Here is a 25,323-nt window from a genome sequence, read left to right on the forward strand (position 1 = left end):
CAGGTGTAGTGTATAACATTACAGATTTGTTTTTCAGTACTTACAGTGTGAACTGGTTTCTTTGGAGTATCATAAACAATAAACCAATGTTTCTCAACACAAGTTCAATCAAAATATCATCTCTGAAAGTACAGACACAGGAAACGGGTAAAATAAAGATGGGTTTCCACAGATATACCAACTATTATATTGACTATAGATCATTACAGTACATACAGCGCAGTAGGTAGTTTTACACGTTATCAATCAAACAGGAGCGTATAAATAAATATGTCAGCTTTATGAATGAAAACAAGTTAGTTTGCAGCAGGACGTTTGTGTCTTCATCTGGTAGCAGGAGGAAAATGGAAATGACCTCAGTGCAAATTGTGCATCTGTAAACATCAAAGGAGTCTGATTATTTCTCTTTAGGCCAGTTCAGGTCTGAGTGGAGGAGAGGATGAGAAATTCGGAGGAATCTGAGGAGCTTTCTGTGGCTAAACATTCAGACAATTAAATGAAGGTAAGGAGAGCTTCACCCACAAGTTTCAACTTCAACCTGCTGGAAATCTCTGAGGGAGCTACAACGGTGAAACGAATTACCACGTGTATGAGCAAATATGTTAAAGAGCTCTAGTATTGGGTAATTTCAGTTATCCTTTCTTTTATTCATTAAACTGATCTTGGGTTGGAGTTCTTCATCGAGCTTTCCTTGGATGTAAGAATTTTACACCAATATTGTGGATCTCCTACTGGTCATCCAGAGGTACTGCAGTTTGTCTGTGGCAAAACGATGCAACAGGAAGCTGTTCATCTGTTTGCCACACTATAAAGAAGTAATCGTGACTGTCACTGGAAGACATTAAACACTGTATATCAAATTATGGCCCACTAGGCCAGAACCAACCCACCGACTGCTCCAGGACTTTAGTCAAATGCGTGGCTGACTGCGGTGATACCAGCATTTACTTTGCATGGAAAATTTCAAGTACTTCTGCATGATGTTTGACTCATAAAGAATAAATATCAACGTTTTCTAGTTCAAAAATACTCAACATTAACATTTTATGCTTTTGAGGACCCACTGTAACCTACAAGTTGTAATGCACATGCACCGTATGAAAAGCAGGTGATCGCTGTGTCAGTTACATATGTCATATGGTTTATTAGGAACTGAAGGCATGCAGATGGTGTAAATAATCTTCCTTCTGAGTTTAATTTAAATTTTAGATGTTTTAAGAACTCTCCCTTGTATGTCAGCACAGTGGCCATGCTGATCAGGGGGAGCCGGGCCTCTGCACAAACAAGGTAAGTATATCCTCATAACTCACTGTATTTAAAGTGATTTTCAAGCACTTTGGTTTCTTAAAGATGCCAGAACAGTATTTGTGATCAAGAATACGTAGTTTGATTTAAAATGCAGCTTTCGTACTAATATGTTAAAACAAATTAGGACTACCTGTGAAGACACTGCTGACAAGCGTCACGCAATGTCACTGAACAGCCACATAAAGCACCATTACTTAATTTAATACAGGTTTGTAAACAGCTTCGTAAGAAAATAAGGTCTCACATGTTGATCGTTATTTAGTTTCTTGGATTTAATATTTACAATTTGATATTTTCTACTTGTTATTTTCAGAGCCCATGATCTTGTACATGATCTGCGTGTGGACGTACACGTCTCTGCGTGTGGACGAACACGTCTCTGCGTGTGGACGTACACGCCTGCGTGTGGACGTACACGTCTATGAACACGTCTCTGCGTGTGGACGAACACGTCTCTGCGTGTGGACGTACACGTCTGCGTGTGGACGTACACGTCTATGAACACGTCTCTGCGTGTGGACGTACACGTCTAGGAACTCTCTATATACTTGAGTCTCATCAGAAACGCTTTTTCAATAACCTAAAAAAGAAGTCTAATCAACTTAATACTGCTATCCACCTGCATGAACCTGCACAGACATGCACACGTCATCATATTCTCAGAATAATCTGATTCCTGAAGATGTGATGTTATATATGAAAGGTAATCGGTAAGGTGATAGAGTCTAACTGCATGTTGCAATGATCTTTAATGTTGGTTGGATTAAACTCATACTGACCTCACAGTTTCACACCAGGAACAGACAAAACCTGTATTAAACCTAAACTCTTCTCAGGTGAATTGAGTCCTTGTTGGTGCAGCTCTCCTTAAAGACCACACCATGGTATTAATTTGAGTTCATCTGTGATGATCTAATGGAGATGCTTCACAGTAAATCAACCCCTGATAAGTCTCTGCAGCTACCCTTTGCTTTGCTCCCTTGTCTTCATTCATCAATCCCCGTTGGACTCAATGACTTTTTCCGCCAGAATCTCCTGGAAGGTCGAAAGCTGCTTCATCTGCTCTGTCTGCATTGAGTGTCTCCTCATCAGCTTCTTCTTCATCTTGAAGTCTGGGCCCCGTTTGGGTGAGGCTGGGGCTACTGGAACCAGGATCTTGTGTCCGGAGTTGATGGGGGAGGTGGGTTTCCCATTGGCCCGGATGTCAGGGATGGGTCTCTGCGGGTTGATGTTAAGCGGAGGCAAGAAGCCGGGCCTGGTGTGGGAGATGTGGTCCAGCAGCAGGGTCCCAGAGCCCCGGCGCTCCAGGAGCCCTGGGCCACGCCGTCGCATAGTGATGGGAGAAACTGAGTTGGGGATGTTTTCCAGAGACTCCCTGGAAGAACTGGTGACCAGGGACAAGGGGGAAGCGTTGTACCTCCTCCGTTCTACCGAAATCCTCCCAGAGTCCGGTGATCCAGGAATGGACTCTGGACAAAGGTGGGTATCTGACTCATAGTGCTCCATCCGTGTGAGCTTGGGGTGAGCTAGGGCTCGGGCCACAACTGTCCCAGGTCCAGCAGCGTTCTCCTGGGATTCTGGAGCTGTGTTCCTGCGGTAGAGGATCTGGTGCTGCTGCACTTTGTCAGCCCACGATGGACCAGACAGCCCTGCGCAGTCCTCAGAGCAGGATCGGTCAATGAGTTTAGGGGATGTGGGGTCGTGCGTCTCAATGCTGTGACGCCGTGACAATAGTGGCCTCACCGGCTCTGTGACAGTCAGTCCGTTCATCTCTGTGATCGTCTTGTTCAGGTTGCTGTTGCCCTCCTCCTCCTCCAGACCTCCATCCACCCGGTCCTGGGGAACCCCACTGAGAACTGAAGGTGCCACCAGGCCCCACGGTTCTGAGTTCAGACGCTTAAGCAGTTTACGGGGAGGTGGCCTCTTCTCACCTGGAGGTCGAGCTGAAGGTAAAGGTAATGCTGAGGTGAGTTTGAAGCTGAAGATCCCTTCCTCATCTTTGTCTCCTGCAGGGGAGGAGGTGCCAATCTCCACCTCAGAGGGTGACATACAGGCAGGAGACAGTTTGTCCACAATGCCTGGGGATGGTGGGGAGTTGAGGTACTGTTTGGTCTTCTTGGTGCCTGACGGAGATGTGTCGGTGGTGATGATGATCACCTCCTTGCCCTTGGCCTTGCAGGAGTCCAGCAGAACCTGCAGGGTGTCACGGTCCCCTTTGTTGATGGCGTGGACAAGAGCAGAGGAACCAGAGTAGTCTTTGAGGCTGGGATCGGCTCCGTTCTCCAGCAGCAGTGACACCACCTCCTTTCCTGCCTGCTCTGCACAGGCATGCATCAGCGCTGTCCGGCCACTCTTATCGGGGATGTTCGGGTCAGCTCCTTTCTCCAACAGATACCTCACCATCCTCTGCCGGGTCTGTGGGTCATCGTAGCTTGCTAAGCAGGCAGCAGAGATGGGCGTCTCGCCACGCTCATTGCCCTCATTGATGTAAGCGCCACCCTCGAGCAGCAGGCGGGTCAGCCTCAACTTCCCCTGGAAGACAGCTTTGAGGAGGGCATTCCCCTCAGTCTGCAGGGGTCCTCCATCGCCCATGATCCCTTGCCTCTCCTCAGACCTCCTGCCCACAGGATGCTGGCTTAATGCTGAATCTCCATCCTCCTTGATAAGTTACATGACCTGCAGAAAAAGTACATTGAGGTGAGTCCACCTGAATAAAAAAAACATGCTAACATGATGGAACCAAAGATACTATTTAAATTCTATGGAGTTTTTAACCACTGATATTTATTGAAACTCTTTCTGAGTTGACGTCAGTAATAACTTCCTCATCCTATTCTCATCAATTCTGTTGTACATGTACAATGACAATAAAAGACTATCTTATTGTATTCTCCAAATCATCAATGTGACTTATAGACCCTTCTTTCCTACAAGACTGCTCAAAGAATTCCTACCATTAATCAATACTTCAATCTTAAATATGTTCAACCTATCTCTGCCTTGAAGCTGGCAGTAGTAGGTTTCAGAGCTCATCACAGCACAGAAACAGCTTTACAGGGAGTGCAGAATTATTAGGCAAATTAGTATTTTGTCCACATCATCCTTTTCATGCATGTTGTCTTATTCCAAGCTGTATAGGCTCAAAAGCCTACTACCAATTAAGCATATTAGGTGATGTGCATCTCTGTAATGAGAAGGGGTGTGGTCTAATGACATCAACACCCTATATCAGGTGTGCATAATTATTAGGCAACGTCCTTTCCTTTGGCAAAATGGGTCAAAAGAAGGACTTGACAGGCTCAGAAAAGTCAAAAATAGTGAGATATCTTGCAGAGGGATGCAGCAGTCTCAAAATTGCAAAGCTTCTGAAGCGTGATCATCGAACAATCAAGCGTTTCATTCAAAATAGTCAACAGGGTCGCAAGAAGCGTGTGGAAAAACCAAGGCGCAAAATAACTGCCCATGAACTGAGAAAAGTCAAGCGTGCAGCTGCCAAGATGCCACTTGCCACCAGTTTGGCCATATTTCAGAGCTGCAACATCACTGGAGTGCCCAAAAGCACAAGGTGTGCAATACTCAGAGACATGGTCAAGGTAAGAAAGGCTGAAAGACGACCACCACTGAACAAGACACACAAGCTGAAACGTCAAGACTGGGCCAAGAAATATCTCAAGACTGGTTTTTCTATGGTTTTATGGACTGATGAAATGAGAGTGAGTCTTGATGGGCCAGATGGATGGGCCCGTGGCTGGATTGGTAAAGGGCAGAGAGCTCCAGTCCCACTCAGACGCCAGCAAGGTGGAGGTGGAGTACTGGTTTGGGCTGGTATCATCAAAGATGAGCTTGTGGGGCCTTTTCGGGTTGAGGATGGAGTCAAGCTCAACTCCCAGTCCTACTGCCAGTTTCTGGAAGACACCTTCTTCAAGCAGTGGTACAGGAAGAAGTCTGCATCCTTCAAGAAAAACATGATTTTCATGCAGGACAATGCTCCATCACACGCGTCCAAGTACTCCACAGCGTGGCTGCAAGAAAGGGTATAAAAGAAGAAGAACTAATGACATGGCCTCCTTGTTCACCTGATCTGAACCCCATTGAGAACCTGTGGTCCATCATCAAATGTGAGATTTACAAGGAGGGAAAACAGTACACCTCTCTGAACAGTGTCTGGGAGGCTGTGGTTGCTGCTGCACGCAATGTTGATGGTGAACAGATCAAAACACTGACAGAATCCATGGATGGCAGGCTTTTGAGTGTCCTTGCAAAGAAAGGTGGCTATATTGGTCGCTGATTTGTTTTTGTTTGGTTTTTGAATGTCAGAAATGTATATTTGTGAATGTGGAGATGTTATATTGGTTTCACTGGTAAAAATAAATCATTGAAATGGGTATATAATTGTTTTTTGTTAAGTTGCCTAATAATTATGCACAGTAATAGTCACCTGCACACACAGATATCCCCCTAAAATAGCTAAAACTAAAAACAAACTAAAAACTACTTCCAAAAACATTCAGCTTTGATATTAATGAGTTTTTTGGGTTCACTGAGAACATGGTTGTTGTTCAATAATAACATTATTTCTCAAAAGTACAACTTGCCTAATAATTCTGCACTCCCTGTAGTGAAGCTTACAAATGATCTTCTTATGGCCTCTGACAGTGGACTCATTTCTGCGCTTGTCCTGCTAGACCTCAGTGCAGCGTTCGATACTGTCGACCATAATATCCTATTAGAGCAATTAGAACATGCTGTAGGTATTACAGGTACTGTGCTGCAGTGGTTTGTATCATATCTATCTAATAGACATACAAGGTCTTAAATAATCAGGCCCCATCTTATCTCAATGACCTTGTAGTACCATATCACCCTATCAGAGCACTTCGCTCTCGCTCTGCAGGCCTACTTGTTGTTCCTAGAGTATTTAAAAGTAGAATGGGAGGCAGAGCCTTCAGTTTTCAGGCCCCTCTTCTGTGGAACCAGCTTCCAGTTTGGATTCAGGAGACAGACACTATCTCTACTTTCAAGATTAGGCTTCAAACTTTCCTTTTTGCTAAAGCATATAGTTAGGGCTGGACCAGGTGACCCTGAATCCTCCCTTAGTTATGCTGCAATAGACGTAGGCTGCCGGGGATTCCCATGATGCATTGAGTTTTTCCTTTCCAGTCACCTTTCTCACTCACTATGTGTTCACAGACCTCTCTGCATTGAATCATATCTGTTATTAACCTCTGTCTCTCTTCCACAGCATGTCTTTATCCTGTCTTCCTTTTCTCACCCCAACCAATCACAGCAGATGGCCCCACCCCTCCCTGAGCCTGTTTCTGCCGGTTAAAAGGGAGTTTTTCCTTCCCACTGTCGCCAAAGTGCTTGCTCATAGGGGGTCATATGACTGTTGGGTTTTTCTCTGTATCTATGAAGCACCTTGAGGCGACTTTTGTTGTCATTTGGTGCTATATAAATAAAATGTAATTGAATTGAATAGACTCCAGTTTGTGCATGTAAATGGAGAGTCCTCTTCACACACTGAGGTCAATTATGGAGTTCCACAGGGTTCAGTGCTAGGACCAATTCTGTTTACATTATACATGCTTCCCTTAGGCAGCATCATTAGAAGACATAGCATACATTTACACTGCTATGCAGATGACACCCAGCTCTATCTGTCCATGAAGCCAGATAACACACACCAATGAGTTAAACTGCAGGAATGTCTTAAAGACATAAAGACCTGGATGGCCGCTAACTTTCTGCTTCTTAATTCAGATCAAACTGAGGTTATTGTACTCGGCCCTGAAAAGCTTAGAAATATGGTATCTAACCAGATTCTTACTCTGGATGGCATTACCTTGGCCTCCAGTAACACTGTGAGGAACCTTGGAGTCATGTTTGACCAGGACATGTCCTTCAACGCTCATATTAAACAACTATGTAAGACTGCTTTCTTCCATTTGTGCAACATCTCTAAAGTTAGAAATATCCTGTCTCAGAGTGACGCTGAAAAAACTAGTTCATGCATTTATTACTTCCAGGCTGGACGACTGTAATTCATTATTATCAGGAAGTCCTAAAAACTCCCTGAAAAGCCTTCAGCTGATCCAAAATGCTGCAGCAAGAGTCCTGACAGGGACTAGAAAGAGAGATTTCTCCTGTATTGGCTTCCCTTCATTGGCTTCCTGTTAAATCCAGAATTCAAAATCCTGCTCCTCACATACAAGGTCTTAAATAATCAGTCAAGTCAAGTCAAGTTTATTTATAAAGCACATTTAAAAACAACCGAGGCTGACCAAAGTGCTGTACAATAAAATACAAATATAAAATACAATAAAACACAAGTACATAAAAACACCTCACTGATAAAACAATAAGTTAAAACAATAAGTTAAACCTTGCTAAAAGCCAATGAGAAGAGGTGAGTTTTAAGAGCAGTTTTAAAAGTTCCTAGGCTTGTGGAGAATCTGATGTGAGGAGGTAAACTGTTCCACAGTCTGGGTGCAGCCACAGCAAAAGGCCTCTCTCCCCTAGTCTTTAATCTGTACCTGGGAACATCTAAAAGCATCAGGTCTGCTGACCTCAGAGATCTCCTGGGGCGGTAAATGCTAAGAAGCTCTGCCAGGTAAGGAGGTGCAGTACCGTTAAGAACCTTAAAAACAAACAGTAAAATTTTAAAATCAATCCTAAAAGCAACTGGGAGCCAGTGGAGAGAGCAGAGGACCGGAGTGATGTGGTCTCTCTTTTTGGAACCGGTCAGCATGCGAGCAGCAGCGTTCTGCACCAGTTGGAGGCGATGCAGACAGGAACGATCTAAACCAGCATAAAGGGAGTTACAGTAGTCCAGCCGTGAAGTAATAAAAGCATGGACCACCCTTTCTAGATCGTTCCTGCACAGGTAGGACTTCACTTTAGCTAAAATCCGTAGATGATAAAAAGATCCCTTGACTACGGAACTGATTTGTTTATCAAATTTAAAAGCACTGTCAAAAGTAACACCAAGGCTCTTAATGGAGGAAGTACATTCAGAAGTTAGGGGTCCCATAAAATCAAAGGAAAGGTTGGGGTCTTTAGGAAGCCCAAACACAATGACTTCATTTTTACTTTTATTTAGATGTAGAAAGTTAAGAGCCATCCAAGTCTTAATGTCAGACAGTCAGGAGAATAACGTGTGCAGAGAGTCCTTACAGTCTAACCTCAGAGGGAGGTAGATCTGAATCAGGCCCCATCTTATCTTAATGACCTTGTAGTACCATATCACCCTATTAGAGCACTTCGCTCTCGCTCTGCAGGCCTACTTGTTGTTCCTAGAGTATTTAAAAGTAGAATGGGAGGCAGAGCCTTCAGTTTTCAGGCCCCTCTTCTGTGGAACCAGCTTCCAGTTTGGATTCAGGAGACAGACACTATCTCTACTTTCAAGATTAGGCTTCAAACTTTCCTTTTTGCTAAAGCATATAGTTAGGGCTGGATCAGTGGCTCAGTGAGCTGAACTGGCGTTTAAGAAAGGAGTAATGCAGCTGGTCAATGATGGCGGGAGATCTCTGTTAGCTCATTGAGCGTCAGCTGACACTTGTTGCCAGGTGTGGAGGTTTAATGATGTGCTTCAGTCTGAACAAACAGGTCCAGAGTTCCGCTGAGTCTATCTGCTCTCACAGCCAGAAGTGAGTGTGAGTGTGTGTGTGTGTGTGTGTGTGTGTGTGTGTGTGTGTGTGTGTGTGTGTGTGTGTGTGTGTGTGTGTGAGTGAGTGAGTGAGTGAGTGAGTGAGTGAGTGTGTGTGTGGTTCTTCAAGGTTCTTTATTATTATTTGTCACATGCATAGTTATACAAGTATAACACACAGTGAAATGTAGCCTGACACGCTCCTCGACATGTGCAAAAATTGTGTGTGTGGGTGTGTGGGGGGGGGGGGGGGGGGGGGTGTAGAGGAAGAATATATATATATATATATATATACATACATATATATATACACACACACACACACATATAGTATATACACTGGGTGAATGTGCAGTAGTAGCAGCAAGCAGGTGAATTCTGTACATTAATATGAATAGATATCTGACTATTTTACAGGATAGACAATATAAACATATTTAAAATTAAAGGAATTGAAATGTACATTGTGCCTTGGTTTAGTGTCTGGAAGAGTCCTGACTCAGTCAATTATAGATGATGTGAGAGGGCGGGTGTGTGTGTTTAGGGCACGGATGGCTTGGGGATAGAAGCTCCTCTTGAGTCTCTCTGTCCTTGCCCGGAAGATGCGGAACCTTCTACCAGATTGCAGAAGTTGGAACAGTTTGTTGCCAGGATGGGACGGGTCCTTCAGTATCTGCGCTGCTCTAGTCCGGCATCTCCTGGTGTAGGTGTCCTGAAGCGGGGGGAGAGCAATCCTGCAGCAGCGTTCTGCTGTACGGATCACTCTCTGGAGGGCTTTTTGGTCCTTCACACAGCTGTTCCCAAACCACGATGTCATGTTCTGTGTGAGGATGCTCTCCACAGCGCCTGTATAGAAAATCCTGAGGATCTTTGGAGAGACCCTGAACTTCCTGAGGCGACTGAGGTCCTTCAACATCTGCCAGAAAATGCTGAGGATTTTCTATGAGTCTGTGGTGGCCAGTGCGATCCTCTATGCTGTTGCATGCTGGGGGAGCAGGCTGAGGGTCGCAGATGCCAACAGACTTAATAAACTGATCCGTAAGGCCAGCAATGTTGTGGGGATGGAGCTGGACTCCCTCAAGGTGGTGTCGGAGAGGCGGATGCTGTCCAAGATAAAGACAATGTTGGATAACACCTCCCACCCACTCCATGACATGTTGGTCAGTCACAGGAGCTCATTCAGTGAGAGACTGAGATTACCGAAAAGCACCACTGAACGACACAGGAAATCATTCCTGCCTGTGGCTCCCTGTACAACGCATCCACTTAACACACTGTTTGCTGCTACAACTACACATGTTTCTTTTCCAAATATTTATTTATAAGTGACTTATGTATGTATGTATGTATATATATGTATATATTGTACTATTCTTAGTTAGCGTATTGTCTGTCTTGTCTTAATGTTGGTTTAAAATGGAGCACTGTAACAAAAAATAATTTCCCCCAGGGATCAATAAAGTATTCTGATTCTGATTCTGATTCCTCAGTTGTCGTAGGTGATACAGGCGCTGCCTAGCCTTTTTGGTCTGGACCTGAATGTGGGCAGCCCATGTCAGGTCTGAGGAGATGTGGACACCAAGATACTTGAAGGACTGCACCCTCTCCACTGGAGCTCCATTGATGATAATGGGCTTGTAGTCTCTGTGCTGACCCCTTCTGAAGTCCACCACCAGCTCCTTGGTCTTGCTGACGTTCAGCTGGAGGTGGTTGTCCTGGCACCACGATGCCAGATTTTTCACTTCATCCATGTAGGCCGCCTCATCGTTGTTGGAGATGGCACCCAACACCACTGTGTCGTCAGCAAACTTCACAATGGTGTTAGAGCCATGGGTGGCCACACAGTCTGAAGTGTAGAGGGAGTAGAGCAGTGGCGAGAGGACACATCCCTGAGGTGCTCCTGTGTTGATGGTGATGCTGTTGGAGAAGCACCTGCCCACCCTCACCACCTGAGTTCTGCCAGTGAGGAAGTCCAACACCCATGCACACAGACGGCTGTTAAGTCCCAGATGCCTCAGCTTTGTGAACAGTCTGCAGGGCACTATTGTGTTAAACGCTGAACTGTAATCAACAAACAGCATTCGCACATAGTTACCCTGTTTCTTGTCCACGTGGCTGAGAGTAGTGTGTAGGACGTGGGCGATGGCATCCTCTGTGGATCTGTTGGATCTGTAGGCAAACTGCAGCGGATCTGTGGTGTCTGGGATGGAGGAGGAGATGATGTTCTTCAGCAGCCTCTCAAACACCTTCATTACTACCGAGGTCAGTGCAACTGGCCGGTAATCGTTCAGGGATGAGGGTTTGCTGTTCTTGGGCACAGGGATGATGGTGGATCTTTTGAAGCATGTGGGGACCACAGACTTCGCCAGGGACTCGTTGAAGATGTAAGTGAACACACCTGCTAGCTGGTCAGCACAGCAGCGCAGCAGACGGCCGGTGATGCCGTCTGGCCCCGCCGCTTTCCTTGTGTTCACTCTCCTCAGTGCCGCTCGGACGTCATGCTCCGCGATGCTGGTCACCGGTCTCTCGCTGATGACGTCACGGTCCTCGGTAGTCAGGCGGTAGATATTATTAGCCGCCTGGCTAACCTCGAAACGGGCGTAGAACCGATTCAGCTCATTGGTGAATGCAGAGTCGGTGTGTGTGTGTGTGTGTGTATTTCTTTAGCTTTGAGCCAGCTAAGAGCAGCACTTACACTTACAGGTGAGGAAGATGATGGTGAATCCTAAGGAGAGTGTTTTGTTCATGATGAGTTGTTCTTGTTATGTTTATGCCCAAAGTCTGAAAAATTGACCGCAAACTGAATGCATGTTTATGGATCAGGACCACTAGGCTAAGGCTAAGAACCACCTGAAGTCTGTAAGTACGTTCAACATATGTCGAACACCAGAGGAACACTTCTAACACTCTTTGTTTGTGTTTGCTGTGATGGCTCAAACTAATTTAAAAAAAAAAAAAACAGGTTTCATCCTGTGCTATTTTATCAAGGCATTGAAGAACATATCCTGGTCAAAAATGACTCCAAGGTTCCTCACAGCGTTACTGGAGGCCAAGGTAATGCCATCTAGAGTAAGAATCTGGTTAAATACCATATTTCTTTACCATAAGTTTGGGTGTCATCCTCGACAGTGCTTTATCTTTCAATTCACACATTAATAATGTTACTCGGTCTGCATATTTTCCAATTGCGCAACATTAATCGTCTCCGTCCTTTTCTCACCCCACATGCCACTGCCATTCTTGTCCTCAGCCTTGTTACTTCCCGGATTGATTATTGTGATTCACTTCTCTTTGGTCTTACTCAAAAATCCACCAACAAGCTCCAACGCGTCCAGAACTCTGCTGCCCGTATCATCACCAGGACCCCTTCTGTCCACCACATCACTCCTGCCTTGCAGCAGCTTCATTGGCTCCCGGTCAAATATCGCATCAATTTCAAAATACTCTTGTACACATTTAAGACTATTCATCATCTCTCTCCTCCATATCTCTCTGACCTGGTTAAGATCGCCGCCCCATCTCATTGCCTCAGATCTTCTTCTTCCCTTTCACTCTCCGTCCCTTCCCCCCGTCTTGCAACCATGGGGAGCAGGGCTTTCAGCTGCTCTGCTCCACGACTCTGGAATTCCCGACCTCCTGATTTAAGAAACATCTCTTCCTTCTCTCTCTTTAAGTCCAAACTCAAAACCCACTTGTACAAATAGTTTACCCACATAACCTCTCCACTCTGCTCTTTTATTAGTTTATGTCTTATGCTTTTATGATTCTGTAAACTGCTTGCTTTTATTCTACTATGTACAGTGACCTTGAGTGTTTTGAAAGGCGTTTTCAAATAAAATGTATTATTATTATTATTATTATTAGATACCATATTTCTAAGCTTTTCAGGGCCGAGTACAATAACCTCAGTTTGATCTGAATGAAGAAGCAGAAAGTTAGCGGCCATCCAGGTCTTTATGTCTTTAAGACATTCCTGCAGTTTAACTCATTGGTGTGTGTTATCTGGCTTCATGGACAGATAGAGCTGGGTGTCATCTGCATAGCAGTGTAAATGTATGCTATGTCTTCTAATGATGCTGCCTAAGGGAAGCATGTATAATGTAAACAGAATTGGTCCTAGCACTGAACCCTGTGGAACTCCATAATTAACCTCAGTGTGTGAAGAGGACTCTCCATTTACATGCACAAACTGGAGTCTATTAGATAGATATGATACAAACCACTGCAGCACAGTACCTGCAGTAAAGCTGTGTCTGTGCTGTGATGAGCTCTGAAACCTGACTGAAACTCTTCAAATAAACCATTCCTCTGCAGATGATCTGTTAGCTGTTTGACAACTACTCTTTCAAGAATGTTTGATATGAAAGGAAAGTTGGAGATTGGCCTATAATTAGCTAAAACTGCTGGGCCTAGAGATGGTTTTTCAAGTAACAGTTTAACTACTACGTTTACCCTTAGCCAGCAGTTTTAAATTTCCTTCAATGTCGCCTGCTCTGGCCCCTGGAAGACAATTGACTATGGTTGCTGGTGTCTCTAGCTTCACATGTCTGAGAACAGAATCACCAATTACCAGAGTTTGACCACCGGCGGGTGTGTCGCCGAGTGGGGAAAAACGGTTAGACACATGAACAGGTTGGTGGTGTACCTGGGGCTTCTGTTTAAGAGCTCAGCACCTGTTATCTCAATCTCTACCCCATCTCGGCCCATTATCTTGGATACTTTCTCTCCTGTTTCACTATCTGAGCTGGTAAAATTAGTGAATTCAGTGAAAGCATCCTCCTGTTCACTTGACATTGTACCTGCATCATTTTTCAAAATGTCTTCCAGTTTATTGGCCCATGTGTGCTCACTTTAATCAACTCTTCACTGGCGTCTGGTATAGTTCCGGTTTATTTTAAAAAACGCTGCAATTCTCCCACTTTAAAAAAAAACCTCAGCTAGACCCCTCTCTTTGGAGCAGCTACAGACCTATCTCTAAGTTACCGTTAATCGCTAAGCTTCTAGAAAAGGTTGTGGCTAAGCAACTTATGGCAGCTCTAGATAAACATGGCATTTACGATAAGTTTCAGTCCGGTTTTCGTCGATTTCACTCCACGGAGACAGCCCTTCTTAGGGTCTCAAGCGATATCTTGATGAATAATGATGCAGGAAAATGCTCTGTTCTACTCGTGTTGGACCTCACATCGGCTTTCGACACAGTTGACCATCACATCCTCATTGAAAGGCTGAAAAATTGGGTTGGTGTATCTGGAACTGCATTAGAGTGGTTCTCCTCTTATCTCCATCACCGATCCTTTTCTGTGGCAGTCTCCGATTTTAGGTCATCCTCTACCTCCCTTACTTATGGTGTCCCTCAGGGGTCAGTTTTGGGGGCTTTATTGTTTTTAATACATCTTCTCCCCCTCCAGAATATAATGGGCTCTTTTGAGGACATTTCTTATCACTGTTACGCTGATGACATTCAGTTGTACGTTTCTTTTATGCCCGAGGATTTATCTAAGCTTTAGCATCTGAATGATTGCTTAGATTCGATCAAACGTTGGATGGCTGCAAATTTTCTCCAACTCAACGAGGTGAAAACCGAAGTCCTCGTATGCGCCCCTGATAGGTTTCTATCGCAGATAGTGAAAGCCCTCGGTCCTCTCTCACTCTGTGTTAAATCCTCTATCAGGAATTTGACTCGAGTCTCACATTGGATGGGCATGTGAAATCTCTGGTTCGGTCTTGTTTTTATCGTTTAAGAAATGTGGCTAAGCTAAGCCCGGTTTTATCTCGCTCTGAACTGGAGATTGCTATAGATGCATTTATTTCGTCACGCTTGGATTATTGTAATCCACTGTTTATGTGTCTAAGCAAAGATTCTCTGGATCGTCTGCAGGTTGTGCAAAACACTGCAGCTAGGCTTTTGACAAAATCCTCCAAGTACTCACATGTGACACCGTTGTTATCTCAGTTACACTGGCTTCCTGTTAAATTTAGAGTCAATTTTAAGATCCTGGTCTTGACCTACAGAGCTGTGCACGGACTGGCACCAGCCTACATCTTTGATCTGCTACAGCCCTATGTCCCTAGCAGGTCTTTGAGGTCATCTGATCAGGGCTTACTTGCTTTAAAAACACTAAGAGGAGGACTAAGGGTGACAGAGCTTTTGCCGCTGTGGCCCCGAGACTGTGGAACTCTCTCCCCCAACATTAAGAACTGTGGACTCAGCAGCTGTTTTTAAAAAACAACTCAAAACTCACCTTTTTAAAACTACTTTTGGTTAATTTTTTGCCTGTTTTATTTTCTCTTTTTAAATCTTTTTATGACTTGTAATCTTATGTGCAGCACTTTGTGATTCTATCTCGAAAGGTGCTATATAAATAAAAAATTATTTATTTATTTAAGACTATGCTTACTCCTCACCGTCACTCAGCCGTCCTGTTTCCCCGGCTGCCCGGGGCAGTCTCCCAGGGGACAGCTAGTGGGGCCTACGCTATCTTCGGCTGCACCGGCTACAGGGGCCTTGCTAGCTACAGATTTTTCAAGGGTTCTAAGCCGAGTCTCCATTTCAGTAATCCTGGCCTCCAGAGCTGTAAATAGGCTACATTTATTACAAGTATCATTACTGCTAAAGGAGGCCAAGGAGTAACTAAACATCTGACACAATGAGCAGGAAAGTGCAGGAGGGACAGGTGAAGAGGCCATGCTGCTAACGAGTTGGCTACGAGCTAAGCTAAGCTAGTGAAACCCTAAAGCAACCGTAAGTGAATATAAACAGTGTTGGGGAGTAATGGAATACATGTAACACTGTTCCGCATTTAAAATACAAATATGAGTACCGTAATTGTCGGGCTATAAGCCGCTACTTTTTGCACAAGCTTTGAACCCTGCGGCTTTTAGTCAGGTGCGGCTTTTCTATGGATTGTCCATGATTTTTGTGATATCGTAAGACGATTTGTTTTGTTTGTTCCGCTGTTGTACGGCACTACGTTGCCTGGCGGAAGGATCGGGGTTCAAGAGTGGTATGTTGGTCACATGTCCATCCGCCAGGCAACATAGTGCCATACAAGTAGCGCGAAAAACAAACTTCAAAGTAGCGCTACGCGTTCAGCGGGAGTCGTGGATGACCAGCGGCGATAAACTTGCGAAAAGCAAGTTATGCCCAACTCCATTCTGACAGCGTGGAAAAGTGTGAAAACATCCACGATCACCAACGGATTTCGAAGGGCTGGACTGCTGCATGATGGAGAGGAGGACACCGCCACGGCCCTTCTGAGGGTGTTCGACTCTGACAACGAGGATTTCTTTTGTTTTGAAAGTGACAACGAAGGAGAGAAGCGGAGAGTGGATGACGAAGCCATCCTGAGCCTGTTCGTTTCCGACACTGGAGGAGAGGACTTTGGTGTTTTTAGTGCGCAGGAAGAAGAGAAAGATGGTGGTGAATGACTGACTTTTCTTCTTGTTAAAGCCGTGTCACTGCACCTGAGCCTAAAAGGTAGTCCGAATCTATTTTTCTGGTGTGCTGTAGGTTATTGTTATGTACTACATGTGCAAATATGTACCCATAACTTGTTTTTCAAAATATTAATAAAAGGGGTGTGTCTCCAAACAGCCATCTCTTTCCTGACAATTCGCTTTGTGCATATTCTCTTACATATGATAAGTCAACATTGAAATACCTGCGGCTTTTGGTCAGGTGCGGCTAATGTATGTACAAAACAGGATTTTCCCCTGATTTTAGCTTGTGCGGCTAATATTCAGGTGCGCTTTGTAGTCCGGGAAATACGGTAATTGTATTCCATTACAGTTACCGTTTAAAAAGGTGGTATTCAGAATACAGTTACTTTGTTGAAATAAAGGGATTACACAGCGGTCTTTTCCTGTTTCATATGTTCAGCTATGCACCCTCTGTATATCTCGCTAGCAAAGTTGACCCAGACAAAAGTAAAGCTAGTTTTCAGCTACGAGCCCGACATGAACCCGACGTATTAGTCAGAGGTCCCTTTACTACGGTTCGGAGCCGCGGACCTGTTTTATATACGCGCCGAATAGTTTTCTGCACGAGATCGCTGCAAAAAGTGCAGCCTTACCTAATGTCCACCTACTGTTACTCATTTATATTAAGATTTAAACATCTGGTTGGTGTGGAGGGTAACCTTCAGTAATAGTAATAAATCACACAGCAATAGGACATTCATGTAGTTGTAAAAAGCATGATAATATATTAAGTAATCCAAAGTATTCAGAATACACTACTGTCATTGAGTAACGTAACGGAATAAGTTACAAAATACATTTTGTACTCTGTAGTGGAATACATTTTAAAAGTAACCTTCCCAACACTGAATATAAATTAATGAGTAAATACACCAAGAGTGTGTTTCAGAGGACGCACATGAAGATTACACTACGAAATAAGAAGTTACTATAAGTTTTGTATTAAATTGCTACACAGATATACTACGGAAAAACACCACTGTGTTGGAACAGGAACAGGAAGTGATACTCTACTGCAGAGAGAACGAACACCAAGTGACAGTATGTGTACTGCATATATGCCTGCGACCTGATGAAGGTCGGATAGACCAACGTGTGTGCAGCAGTTACATGTAACTGTTTCATGAAGCAATAAGGCAAAAAATATTGAGATGACAAGCTGAGTCTGAAGGAAATAAAACACAAAAACGGGCTGTTATTTGTGTGTGTCTGTGTGTGTGCATTTTTACAATGTTTACATATCCTTATGGGGACCAAAAATTGGCATGCTACTATACTTGTGGGAACCATCAGTCACTTATGGAGACAACGTTTGAAGACATTTCTGAGGTTCAAAACGGGGTTTTCGTGTCAGGGTTACAGGCAGCTAGGGAAAGTATTACGTCAATTATGTCCTCACTAACATATGAAAACAAGTATGTGTGTGTGTGTGTGTGTCTCTGTGTGTGAGGTAGTGTTTCTACTGCAGCATACCATGTAGTACTACAGGACACTATTAGAGATCGATCCCTGATCACTGATAGATTAGATAGATTACTGATTACGTCACGTGTCCCCACGGTCACCTGGCACACAGGTGGAACCTCCGACTCATGACGACAACGATGATGATGATGATGAAGGTGAGCTGTGGAGGAATGCGGATCTCTCGGTTTCTACGTCACTGCACTGCTGTGACGCACGCGGATCTATATTTACACACGCATGAGACACGTGCACGCGCGTGTCCCATCGCAACGCGCGTGCACCAAGATGAAGATAAACGATGTTTCTATAGCTTCATCATCATCATCCTCAAACATCTCGAGGCATCACAGCGATCAAACGGACCCACACATGCACGCGCGTGGTACCGGTCCCGGGAGCGGCGATGCTGGTGGCGATAACGATGATGAAGATGGAGCAGAGCTGCAATGATGGAACTGATGAAGGTGTGTTTGGTGTTCTTACCCCGGCATAAAGAAGCCTCTTTATCGACTCACCGACCGTTTGAGTCCGTCACCGACCGCTGCTGTTTACCGACGGACTGACGGAGCGCTCCTCCTCCTGCGCGTCTTCCTCCTCCTCTTCCTCCTCAGTCTCAGCGGCTTACAACGGATTCAACCCCCCCACCCCCACCGATGGTTAACGGCACAACCGGACATTTTAAACATTTCTCCCTGATCAATAACCTGATCAGACTGAAGCTCTGTTTTTAGTTCCGCTGCTTCATTTTAATAGAAATCACCTGTTAGATGGCCACGGCGTTTCCATGGCAACCGTACACTTCCTGTTCGCACGAGGGAGAGTTTTGCTGCTAAAAAAACATTTCAGCGCAGACCAGCGATTATTATGGGATGTTTGTAACTGTAAGAAAGCAGGTCAGAGACTCTTCATCTCATCATCATCTTCATTATTATCATCATTTTTTATTTTTTTATTACCTGAAGATAAAAATAAAATACTGCAGCGCTCGCGCGCGCACACACACGCACACGCACACAGTGGTGCTATTATGGAAACAGTTTCTATGGTAACTGATGTCCTGAATTCCTGCAGAAGTGTTCCCACGGTGACACACACACACACACACACGGCGTGTGTTTAATGCTAGCATTTTAACGAATCAGCTGATGTGTTTTTGCTGAACATGCTGGAACCTCCTCACCTCACCAAATTCAGAAACCTTCATCATCCTCATCCTCACAGGGATGCTGAAACAGGGGTGTTCTCCTGTCTCTTTGAGGGTTCTCCAGGTTCCTCATCCGGTTAACTGGTGATAATAAACCTGCCATTGCCATGAATGTTGGTTTATCTCGTTGTGTCAGATTGGCCACCTGTCCAGTTGTACTCCACCTTTCAGCCTATGACAGCTGGAATAGGCTCCACCCCTCCACGACCCTGAAGTGTCTTAGCATAGAATCTCAGTGACACAGAGGAGCAGAGACGGGTACCTGATGTTTGATCTGTTTCTGATCATTTGCTGAAGGAAACTTTACAAAGTGCATTTTGGGCAAATGTTCAAACTCGCATCAGCCTGTGGGACAGGTGTCTGCTCCGGTGTGAGCAGCTGAACATTGCAGGTTTGTCACAGACCAGTTCTGTTGCAGGGTGTCAAATGTTTCCTCCAGGTCCATCACAGCATCTTGGTTACGACAGAGGTATCCAAATCCATGATCACTGTGAGAATTTTCCCATCTCCACTGACATCACGGCATCAGCCAAGCTTCACCTGTTTATAATGACAGGTGCTGCTCAGTTTAAGTCCTCGAGTAAATATATGGCATTTGGGGAATGAATAATCAAATAAAGGCATGTTAGAAAATGAATCTGTGCAGTGTCTTGATGCATGCTCAATCATCCAGGTAAGGAAATCCCAAAAGGTTGATTCTGTTCATCTGGACGTTTTCAGTGGGAGAAATGTTTTGTCACTCATCCAGGTGACTTCTTCAGTCTCAGCTGACTGCAGGTTTCCCCAACCATATAAACAGGACATTTGCACAATGACTGAAACCAGCACCACTGAATGAACAATGGCGTGGGAGCTCAGTTCCTTGATCATTAATATGCGAATTGTTATGACCATTGAACAAAGCCAATTGATGAAGGCCTAAGGAGCTTGGAAAGAAAAGCGTCTGGACTTCTTTGAGTTGCTTGAAGACGTTTCACCTCTCATCCGAGAAGCTTCTTCAGTTCTAGGATCAAATGGTGGAGAGTCCCAGATTTAAACCCGGTGGGAGTTTCCCCCCAAAGAGGGACGAAGGACCCCCTGATTATCCTCTAATCACATGACCCAAGGTGTGAAACTGGGTGTGGGTCCCAATCAGCCAGAGTTTCGGGTGTGTTCATTGTGAAACCTGGCCCCACCCTATCATGTGATTTCCTGAGGTCAGATGGCCCAGGATGTGAGTGGGCGTTAAGGCGTCTGGGAAGGATCTCAAAACTGGATTATAGATGGCAGAGAGTTGGTGTCGTAAACCCCGCCTCTGTTCAAAGATGGTCGCTCACAGTGGACATAGATGGCTTCTTTCACTCCTCTTTCAAACCATCTGTCCTCTCTGTCCAAAATGTGAACATTGGCATCCTCAAAGAGTGTCCTTTATCCTTAAGATGCAGATGGACTGCTGAGTCTTGTCCTGTGGAGGTGGCTCTTCTGTGTTGTGCCATGCGCTTGTGAAGTGGCTGTTTGGTCTCTCCAATGTAGAGGTCTGAGCATTCCTCGCTGCACTGTACAGCATACACCACATTGTTAACTCATTCACTGCCATTGACGTCTATAGCCGTCAATGGCAGTGAATGAGTCAATGGGTTTAACTCATTCACTGCCAATGGCTGGCAGTGAATGAGTTAAGTCTGTGTTTTGGAGTTTTGTCTTTCAGGTGAACCAGTTTCTCTCTGAGCGTGTTGCTGGGTCTGAAATGCACCGGGATGTCATGCTTGGAGAAAACTCTCCTGAGTTTCTCTGATACACCGGCTACATAGGGGATGACAATGTTGTTGCGTCTGTCCTTCTTATCCTCCCTCGCTGGTGTCTGGTCTTCTTTTCTGTGCCTCTTTGCTGACTTTAAGAACGCCCATTTAGGATAGCCGCACGTTTTGAGTGCTTCCTTTACATGTGTGTGTTCCGGGGTAGCGGTCATGTCCGGTTAGGGGCTCTGTTGGCTCTCCGGTGACTGTTTCCTCGCGGCTGCGTGCAGCGGGGCTAGGGGAGGGTCTGTGCTGACGGACGTGGGTTACTGACCTGGTAGCCTGGCTGCCCCTGGGTGGGTCCGGCATGGGCGTGAGGTTCTGGGGGCGCTCCGTCTCTGGGCTGGGACCCGGACCGGGCCTCGGGGGCTTGGGTCCTGGTTGGTGTGTTGCCGGGGTTGTGGGCGGGTGGGTGCATGGGGGCCCAGCCCTGGAGCAGGGTGCCGCCGGTGCGTCGAGCCACCTGGGGGGCTCTTCAACTGGTGGGGGAGATTGTCACATCTTGCAGGAGCTTTCCTCTCCTCAGGAGCTCCCTCTGCAGGAGGGGGAGATACAGGAGAGGTGGAGGAAGATCTCAGCCTGGGTGTTTATTGTCTTATGTAGTCTGGAAGATGAGTGGATGGTGGGGTGGGTGCAGTTTTCTCTGTGGTGGGGTTGGGTGGACTGTCCCGGACTCTGTGGGGCCGGGCGGCGCTGCTGCACTGGGCCCGGTCTGGATGGGCCTGGGCCCCCTTTCCCTGGCGGGTCGCAGAGTATGGGGGTACCTACTGGGGTCAGCGGGGGAGCTGGCCCCAGGGAGGGGTCACTTGCCCCTCCCTTCCTTTCCTCCCCATCTCCAGCTGCCTCCCTCTTCCCGCTCCACCACAACCACCCACACATGCAGGACCTTGGAGTAGGGGTATGTCACCAGGGTGCAGAGGAGGCTACCCCCCCCCCCCCCCCCCCCTGTCCCCTTCTGGCTGCCTCTGCCTCAATTTTATCCCACAACTTAGACATTCACATTACTCACACTCTCATTACACATACATATAGGATCTTGGGGGTGGGCACGATACACGGAGTCCAAAGTACCATCAGGGTGTACACCCCACCCCTGGCATCGTTGCCCACCTCTCAATTTTAAATACACGTAGACATTGAGGGCTAGCAGGAGGGACCATGCGCTTACCTGCTGCTCTCTGGCAGGTAGCTCCATGCCCTCCTGGGTTTTAAATGCACCTTAGAACACACATGCATCAACATTACAATGAGCGGGTGGAGGGAGGTTCGGAGTCTTCTCTCACCCCCGTTCTCTGCGACCTGCTGGAGCAGGGGGGCTAGGAGGAGGAGTTGGCCGTCCGACTGCGGTCTGGAGTGTGGAGCCTTCCTGCTGCTGCGGAGTCGGGGCGGTCTGCCTCCCCCCACCGCAGGGAAAAGGGAAACACCACCTGGGTCTGGGTGCAGTTCCCCCCTCCAGGGGCGGGGGCACCTAGACCCGGTTTGTAGAGTACGGTTGGGGAGTGTGATCGTGTGTACAGCGTCTCTTTATGTCTGTCTCCACGTTGGTTGAGTGTGGAGTAAGTGCATATGAGAGCATGAGGGTGGGAATGGATGTTTGTATATGTGTGTGCCTGTATGTCTGTGTCTATATGTCAGGTTGGGTATCAGGCGCCGCCTCTCTGGGGACATCTCAGGCCCTCCAAGGTTTGGAGGCCTATCTCCCCCTACCACCACTTCCCCTGCCAGTGGCGGACTCCCTCAGACATCGGTGCGTTGGTGGTTCTTTGTGTCCGGGGATGGGCGTCCAGGTACACACCGGCTCACTCATTGGCGGCCGCTTATCGGGGCCTGGAGCCTGGGACTCGCTCGGGCCACTTCGGAGGTGGGGTGCCCCCGGCCTCTCGGCCTGGGGCTCGGTCACTCAGGCGCAGCTGGCTGCCGGCGGAGCTCACGGGCGCGTCACTGCAACTCCCCCTGGCTTCTGCTCCGCGGCTGCTGAGTGAGCCCTCATCTGGGACTCTCCTCAGCTCTTTCTGGGACAGTGGCGCGGCTGCCCCTCTGTTGGTCTTCCTTGGTCTCTTGTGTTCTGGGGGCCTCTGGATGTCTGGAGTTTTGATCTCCTCCATACCTGCTTCATACCCTGGAGGACAGGGCTGTGGCCCCCCCACACCCTCTAGCAGATTATTACATGAAGGAACCTTTTAAAAAAAACAAAAAACAAGCACGTCCATGCTCACAGGTGTACACACGGGTGATCACACCCACAAACTACACCCTTTTTGGCTCCTACCTCAAAGCACACTGTGTTCTGTTGATCTTATGTGCTGCACAATAATGTTTAACATTTAGTATTTACTGTCATATTCCCATATATCATTGTGATGTTGTTTATTCTATTACTCTTGTTCTCTTCTGCTTGCTTTCTTTTTTCTTTCTCAGCAGGTGATCCAGGTGATTGATATATGCATTTTTTTTTCTCTGCCCGTTCTGTTGGTTTTTGTCTTTTGCCCTTCTCCCCCGTCCCTCTTCTCAGCTGTTTCTCTTTCCCTCTTTCTTTCTCCCCTTCTTTCCCCCAGTCAAGTCTGTCCCGTATTCATTAAGTGAAAATAAAATAAACAATAAAAGGTGAATCAAATGGACCATTACGGCAAGGCTGGGATGGTCAGTTTGGTAAAGTAAATCCGTTGGGCATCTTTCTTTGCCTTTAGACAACAATTCTGATGGCAAAAGAGCCAAACGGGACAGGCAAAAAAGAAAAAACACATGTGTGTGTTCCTTCTTTTTCCCTTCAGGCTTAGAGGGAACATGTTCTGCCCGGTGGTGTAGGGTCCTAATTACTCCAAGTTTGTGTTCCAGAGGGTGATGGGAGTCAAAGAGGAGGTACTGGTCCGTGTGTGTGGGCTTCCGGTAAACTTCGATGTTGAGTTTGCCGTTCTGTTCAATGTGCACAGCGCAGTCCAGGAACACCCCACATCACATCAAGAACTCCACCGACTTCACCGACAAGATCCAGAAACTTACCCTGGATCCAGATGAAACCATGGTGTCCTTTGATGTAGTCTCTCTCTTCACTTGCAAACCCACCACGGAGGCCGTGGAGACTGTCAGAAAACGACAAGAAGACAGCTCCTTGGAGGACAGGACCAATGTCACACCCGATCAGACCTGCACACTGTTAGACCTCTGCCTCACCACTACATATTTCAAGTACAACGAAGGCTTTTACAGACAAAAACATGGCTGTGCCATGGGCTCCCCCGTGTCACCTATTGTAGCCAACCTTTACATGGAGGAAGTGGAAAGGAAGGCTCTTGGCTCTTTCAAAGGAAGAGTACCCAGCCACTGGTACAGATATGTGGACGACACCTGGGTCAAAATCAAGACACAAGAAGTGGATTCCTTCACTGCGCACATTAACGCTGTGGATAAAAACATCAAGTTCACCAGGGAAGACACAAAGGACAACTGTCTGCCTTTCCTGGACTGCGCTGTGCACATTGAAGAGAACGGCAACCTCAACATGGAAGTTTACCGGAAGCCCACACACACGGACCAGTACCTCCTCTTTGACTCCCATCACCCTCTGGAACACAAACTTGGAGTAATCAGGACCCTACACCACCGGGCAGAACATGTTCCCTCTAAGCCTGAAGGGAAAAAGAAGGAACACACACATGTAAAGGAAGCACTTAAAACATACGGCTATCCTAAATGGGCGTTCTTAAAGTCAGCAAAGAGGCACAGAAAAGAAGATCAGACACCAGCGAGGGAGGATAAGAAGGACAGACGCAACTAGGGATGGGTATGGAAAACCGGTTCTTGTTGAGAACCGGTTCCCACTGTTTCAGTTCCTTGGAATCGTTTGCCATTTTTGCAAACGATTCCCTTATCGATTCCAGTCGCCCCGAATGACGTCACCACGTTGCAGAGCGTCATTTACCTGGCAGGAAACACAGCGGCTCAAACGCTCGGTTACACTTTACGAGAACGGATGACAACAGGGCAACTTGCAATACTTGCAAAGTAGAGATTTCATTTACGGGAGGAAACACTACGAATATGCAAAAAACACGTGATGACCTTAAATGAATGTCGTGTTTTTAATTCCGCTCCGGACTCGTGAATCTCAGCCCAGCAGCAGCGGTAACGTTTGCACGTCCTCTCCCGTTAATGCGGCAGGTAAATAATCAACTAACATATTATGTTAGCGCGATCTGCCTTATTACAAACCTGCCATTACTGTGCATTTAGTGACCATGATGAGACAGACAGAGTCTGGCTCAGATGCTGGCAGTTCTCGCTGCAGTCTGCCGGTAGCGTCTCCTTTCAGGCAGGATAGACGAACGTCACCGAGCAGTGACTCAGTTTGTGGTCAAAGGCTTGCACCCGTTTGCCACAGCAGATGATTTTCAGTAAGTGAATGTGTTTAATTGTAGGCAGGGACATTACTGTTGTGTAATTGCTAC

At 46.3% G+C, this 25,323-nt stretch overlaps 1 protein-coding gene across 1 annotated transcript; it reads right to left on the minus strand.

Moving 5' to 3' along the window:
- Positions 1-25: 25 nt before the first annotated feature.
- ankrd34a (ankyrin repeat domain 34A) lies at positions 26-18,516 on the minus strand. The gene is made up of 2 exons (XM_080896364.1): positions 18,383-18,516; positions 26-3,984 (listed from the first exon to the last, which is right to left on the minus strand). Exon 2 carries the CDS (start codon positions 3,898-3,900, stop codon positions 2,302-2,304), a length of 1,599 nt encoding a protein of 532 aa, XP_080752490.1. The 5' UTR covers positions 3,901-3,984; positions 18,383-18,516; the 3' UTR covers positions 26-2,301.
- Positions 18,517-25,323: the final 6,807 nt, after the last annotated feature.

Source organism: Rhamphochromis sp. 'chilingali' (genome assembly GCF_963969265.1).
Source record: "Rhamphochromis sp. 'chilingali' genome assembly, chromosome: 11".
NCBI lineage: Eukaryota > Metazoa > Chordata > Actinopteri > Cichliformes > Cichlidae > Rhamphochromis > Rhamphochromis sp. 'chilingali'.